A 6565-nucleotide genomic window follows, 5' to 3' on the forward strand; every position below is an offset into this window, starting at 1 on the left:
TTTGTATTTTTTGTTAGAGACAGGGTTTCGCCATGTTCCCCAGGCTGGTCTCAAATTCCTGGGCTCAAGCAATCTACCAGCCTCAGGCTCCCAAAGTGTTAGGATTACAGGCATCAGCCACTGCATCTGGCCCTGAGTTAATTTTTATGTATGGTGTGAGATTGGGGTCCAGCTTCATTTTGCATGTGGATATCCAGTAGTCCCAGCACTGTTTATTAAAAAGATTATTTATTCCCCATTGAATGGTCTTAGCATCTTTGTCAAAGATCAGTTGATAAATCTCCACCCAGGGGTATGTAAAATAAAAAAATCAGTTGAACATAGACATATAGGTTTACTTCTAAATTCGCAATTCTATTCTGTCTATATGTCTATCCTTATGCTAGCACCTCACTATTGTGATTACCATTGTTTTGTGGTAAATTTTGAAATTCGGAAGTGTGAATGTTCCTGCTTTTTGTTCTTTCTCAAGGCTGTTTTGGCTATTCTGGGTCCCTTGCAACTCCTTATGGATTTTAAAATCAGCTTATCAATTTTTACAAAAAAGTCAACTGGGACAGAGCATTATTTTTGCTTATATAAATTTGGGGAAAAAACTAACATTCCGGAATTGCAGCTCAATATTTTTTATTTGAGATATAATTTACATACCATACAAATCACCAATTAAAAGTGTACAATTTAGTGGCTATTTGTGTATTTACAGAGTTGTTCAACCAATGCCAGAATCAATTTCAGAACATTATCATCACCCCCCAAAAAAAATCCTTTACCCGTTAGTAGTCATTCCCTATTTCTCCCCAGTTACCGCTCCCTTTTTCCACCCTAGCGCTAGGCAACCACTAATCTTCATTGTCTATTTGCTTATTTTGGAAATTTCATAAAAATGGAATTATAAAACATGCAATCTCCAATGGGTTTTTTTCAGATAGCATGTTTCAAAAGTTCACCATATTGTAACATGAGTTGATACTTAATCCCTTTTTTTTTTTTTTTGAAACAGAGTCTCACACTGTTTCCTAGGCTGGAGTGCAGTGGCACGATCTTGGCTCACTGCCACCTCCACCTCCCAGGTTCAAGCAACTCTCCTGCCTCAGCTTCCCGAGTAGCTGGGATTACAGGCGCCCGCCACTACGCCCAGCTAATTTTTTGTATTTTTAGTAGAGACGGGGTTTCACCATGTTGGCCATGGCTGGTCTTGAACTCCTGACCTCATGATTCCCCCTCCTCAGCCTCTCAAAGTGTTGGGATTACAGGCGTGAGCCACCGCACCGACAGATACTTAATTCCCCTTTTTTTTTTTTTTGAGATGGAGTCTTGCTCTGTCGCCCAGGCTGGAGTGCAGTGGTGCAATCTTGGCTCACTGCAAGCTCCGCCTCCCGGGTTCAAGCAACTCTCCTGCCTCAGCCTCCTGAGTAGCTGGGACTACAGGCGCCCACCACCACGCTCGGCTAATTTTTTTGTATTTTTAGTAGAGACAGGGTTTCACCGTCTTACCCAGGATGGTCTCGATCTTCTGACCTCGCGATCTGCCTGCCTTGGTCTCCCAAAGTGCTGGGATTACAGGCACAAGCCACTGCGCCCAGCTATGTTTAACCTTCTGAGGAACTGCCAGACTATTTTCCAAAGCAGCACATCATTTTACTTTGTTTTTTGTTACATTTTTTCCCACCAACAATGTATGGGACTTTCAATTTTCTCACATCCTCACCAACACATTATTAGCTTTCTTTTTGATTATGGCCATCCTAGTAAATGTGAAGTAGTATCTCATCTTGCTTTTTGTTTCATAAAGAACTCCACTAACGTAAAATTCATATACAAAGAACGTGCAGCTCTATTATAGTGGAAAAAAATCACAGAGATATGTAGGATAGCAAATATTAATCACTCACTCTGCATATAGTTGAGTCCTTTATTTTTATTTTTATTATTATTATTTTTTTAAAGACACACGGTCTCACGTTGTCGCCCAGGCTGGTAGTGTTGATCTCCTGGGCTAAAGCAATCCATCCACCGTGGCCTCCCAAAATGCTGGGATTATAGGCGTGAGCCACTGTGCCCAGCCAGAGTCTTCAGTAGTTTAGTCTTGATAAAAATTCATATTGGAGTCCAACACGAAGGTGACCACATTGTGATACTGAATTTTAGAAGACACGGTGGATATATTAAATTCTTACATTTGTATAATAATTTAAAGGTAACAAAATTTGCTCACAATCTTTTCCCATCATTTCATTATGATTATCCTGGGATTTAGTGAAGCAAGAATTTATTATTACTTACAGTTTTCAGTAAGGTAATTTAGGCGCAGAGATGGTACAAAGTGACGTGCTCAAAGAGATAAGCTAGGAAGTGGGGTAACCAACCATTTGGGTTCACCTGACACTGGGGGGCTTTCTGGGATAGAAGACTTTAAGTGCTAAAATTGGGAGAGTCCCTGGAAAATTGGGCTGGGTTGGTTACTCTACTAGTAAGTAGCAGAGGTAGGCTGTTTAACTCTTGGTTTAACACTTTTGCTACCAGATTGCCTAGTGAAGCAGGCTTGCCCTTCTCTATGTGGAAGTTCTCTTTAGAGCTCCTCTCTTCAGCTGGGTGCAGTGGCTCACGCCTGTAATCCCAGCACTTTGGGAGGCCGAGGCGGGCGGATCACCTGAGGTCGGGAGTTTGAGACCAGCCTGACCAACATGGTGAAACCCCTCTCTACTAAAACTACAAACTTAGCCGGGTGTGGTGGTGCATGCCTGTAATCCCAGTTACTTGGGAGGCTGAGGCAGGAGGATTGATTGAACCTGGGAGGTGGAGGTTGCAGTGAGCCGAGATAGCGCCATTGCACTCTGGCCTGGTGACAGAGCAAGACTCCATAACAAAACAAATTATAAAATAAATAAATAAAGATAAACAAGAGCCACTTAGTGCAGGGAACACAACTTGTATATTTATTATGTTTCTATGGGGATCACAACAAGGCAGGCACAGCTTAGTACAAATCGGTGACCCGTCTCAAAGAGCCGACTTTGGCATCTGCACCCCCCCAGTCGTGGTACCTTCTGTAGTCCCCAGGCCTCAGCAGATACTGCCGCCCCCGGTAGTTGGGCATTTCATAGAGGACCCAGCAGCCCTCCAGTACGTGGAGGGAATAGATCTCAGGGAGACGGAACAGTTCTGGAACACAGGCGCAGTCATCAGTGAGCTCAGACATAAGGCCTCGGTAGTCATCTCTCTCGTACAGCCTTAACTTGTGCGAGCTGGTCTGTCATGGCAATAAACAAAAGAACAAAAATAAACAGCATGCATCCTTGGGTGTCAATGAAAGTGACACAATCAGTCTGCATCTTCATGAAGCATGGCTTTTATTTTATTTTTGAGATAAAGGTCTTGCTGTGTTGCCCAGGCTGGAGTACAGTGGCAGGATCACTGCTCACTGCAACTTTCACCTCCTGGGCTTAAGTAATCCTCCCACCTCAGCCCCCCAAGTAGCTGGGATCACAGGTGTGCACCACGACACCCGGCTAATTTATTTTTAAAAATTTTTTTGTAGAGAGGGAGTCTCACTATATTGCCCAGGCTGGTCTTGAATCCCTGGGCTCAAGTGATTCTCTCACCTTGGCCTCCCAAAATGTTGGGATTACAGGTGTGAGCTACTGCACCTGGTTAGAAACATGGTTTTTTAAACCAGTTGATAAAGTGTTTCTCCCCTGAACCCACTTTCAATGTTGTTATTCTAACAAATTAGGAAAAATATTAAAACGAATCTGACCTGATCAATGAACTGGAGATGTTGTGGAAGAAACAAACATTAAAATACAGGGAATAAAAGTGTGTTCTTTGTAAGCAATCATCAATACAATTGTAGTCAGTGAGTCTGTAGTGAGGATTTCAACTCTCATTTCCATTTTGACTCAATATAATTGAGTCTTATCAAGCTTGTTTTTGAGTCACTTTTTGCACTTATAATTTACAGTGATTTATATTTACAGAGAGTCCACATGTATTTTCAAGTGACATTTTGCCAAGTCACTTGTGCCATTTGGGTTTCTTGCCCCAGAGAAATGCCTATTTTATTTATACCTCTTTGCGCATCTGCAAATTTTTCTGGCCTAAATTTGTTTTTTTATTTTTTTATTTTTTTTTAGACGAAGTCTCGCTCTGTCACCAGGCTGGAGTGCAGTGGCATGATCTCGGCTCACTGCAACCTCTGACTCCTGGGTTCAAGCAATTCTCCTGTCTTAGCCTCCTGCTTAGCTAGGACTACAGGCATGCACCACCATGCCTGGCTAATGTTTTGTATTTTGGTAGAGACAGGGTTTCACCATGTTGGCCAAGCTGGTCTTGAACTCCTGACCTCAAGTGATCTGCCCAGCTCAGCCTCCCAAAGTGCTAGGATTACGGGCGTGAGCCACTGAGCCTGGCCGTGATTTCAATTCTTGAATCTCCTTGTCACACTACATAATTTGGTGCCAACAGAAAGTGTAAACACATGCTGCACGTGATTTAAAAAGATTAAGCAGCATTTTGGTGAGGACCATGTTCTATGAAATCCTAATCATTTGTGTGTCTCTGATATTTGTAAGAAACTAGTTGATAATGACTCCTGGAAATTATAAATCCACACAAGTTGAAACATATTTTCCTAGGTTCTAGTAAGTCCTAGAATGTAGTGAAAAAAATTTCCAATGCAGTCAGAATACATTATACCTATATTGTTATCTCATAGTCTGTTAACTTTTCATCATTAAAAAATAATTATCATGGCCGGGCGCAGTGGCTCATGCCTAAAATCCTAGCACTTTGGGAGGCCGAGGTGGGTGGATCACCTGAGGTCAGGAGTTCGAGACCAGCCTGACCAACATGGAGAAACTCTGTCTCTACTAAAAATACAAAATTAGCTGGGCATGGTGGCACATGCCTGTAATCCCAGCTACAAGGGAGGCTGAGGCGGGAGAATCGCTTGAACCTGGGAGGCAGGGGTTGTGGTGAGCTGAGATTGTGCCATTGCACTCCAGCCTAGGCAACAAGAGCGAAAGCGAAGTTCTGTCTCAAAAAAAAAATTATCTAGATAAACTAGATAGACTTTTCTTTTTTTTCTTTCTTTCTTTTTTTTTTTTTTTTTTTTACTACTGAATAAGGTGACTTTTATGTAGAAATTAGGGATCACCTAGATGTTACCAAGTTTAATTTAAAGGCTATGTTGTGATTTCCCATGCCCTAAAATGATGTCCTTAAGTAAGAAAAATAGAGATTATTGTTACTTTTTTTTAAATATATATGTTTGAGGGTCAGGCCTTGCTATTCTTACTGTGAACACTCATCCTGTGTTGGAACAAACTGACTTTTATAAACAGGAATTGATGGCCATGGATCATTGATGCTTTCACATCAGTCAAGTTGAAGCAAGACTCACATGAGGAATTATACGGCAGGATTGGACCGAGTCGCTGAGGCCCATCCAGTGCTGATAGTCGGGGTACTTGCCTCGGCGCAGGAAGTACTGGTGGCCCTGGTAATTGGGACGCTCATAGAGCATCCAGCACCCGCTGTCTACTCGGATGGAGTTGCAGCGGCTGAAGTAGACCCGCAGGTTGGGGCAGTCACTGATGCAATTGTAGCAGCGACCCTGAAAGTCTCGGTCCTCGTAGAAGGTGATCTGAGGTTGAAATAAGGTGACAGTAGACAGTCAGCTGGAAGGAACATCCCCACACACCACAGACCCCCAATAGACATGGCACAGCACCTCCACAGGCTCACCTTCCCCATGGTTGTTGACAGAGGGTGATTAGCATCTAGTATGATAGGGACAAAGGGGCAACTGGTATATATAGCAGGGAAGCTGCTGTGTTGGCAAAAACAACACAAAAGGGACCTGGGGGTGGTGCGTAGGGGGATTTCTGTATTCTCTTTTTTTTTTCATTTGAGATCATGGGGCAGTGGGCTCTCTCTCTTTCTGGCATTTTCGAGTTGTCCTCACTAGCTCCAGTGAAAGGTATTAAAGTCAGCAGAGCCATTATGACCTTGGAGACAAAGGGCACACTTCTCATCCTATGCAGCTCACTAGAAATGCATTACATGCCCAGCATTCTGCAATGTTTGCCTATGGAAACTGCTGAGATGGAGGTTGGTGGTTCCATCTGAGGTCACTTATGAGAACACATGCGTTCCAGAAGGACTTGAAGTGTGAAGAGGCAACAAAAAATCCCAGACAGAAAATCCTCTAATTGAAAGACAATTATATTTCTTAAGTGACTTCATCAGTATGATAGGGTTTTGATAAAAATATTTTGCCTATATTTATGTAGGGAAAACATAAGATTAGAAGTGTGTACTATACCAACATATCAATCATGGTAATCAATGAATGGCAAGATTATAGATCTTAGCTTTATGTTGTTATATTTTGTTTTTTGCTGCTGTTTTCTTAATTTTCTATTATATCTGCCATCTTCAGCCAGACAGAAAAAAAAATTCGATTATAAATATAACAATTTCATGAGATGAAAAAATAATAAAATCAATCTTTAAATGTATGACTTTGAGGTGCTGGTGAAAAGCAGTAAATACTGGAAGC

General features: G+C 42.1%; 1 protein-coding gene across 1 annotated transcript; it reads right to left on the bottom strand.

The window, feature by feature from the left end:
* Positions 1-2960: 2960 nt before the first annotated feature.
* On the bottom strand, positions 2961-5659 carry CRYGA (crystallin gamma A; the record flags this gene model as incomplete). Its single annotated transcript, XM_034953850.2, has 2 exons — positions 2961-3253; positions 5405-5659. Coding segments are annotated over 2 exons (528 nt in total), but the record flags the coding sequence as incomplete, so codon positions are not given.
* Positions 5660-6565: the final 906 nt, after the last annotated feature.

This window comes from Pan paniscus, chromosome 13 (genome assembly GCF_029289425.2).
Source record: "Pan paniscus chromosome 13, NHGRI_mPanPan1-v2.0_pri, whole genome shotgun sequence".
Classification (NCBI taxonomy): Eukaryota; Metazoa; Chordata; class Mammalia; order Primates; family Hominidae; genus Pan; species Pan paniscus.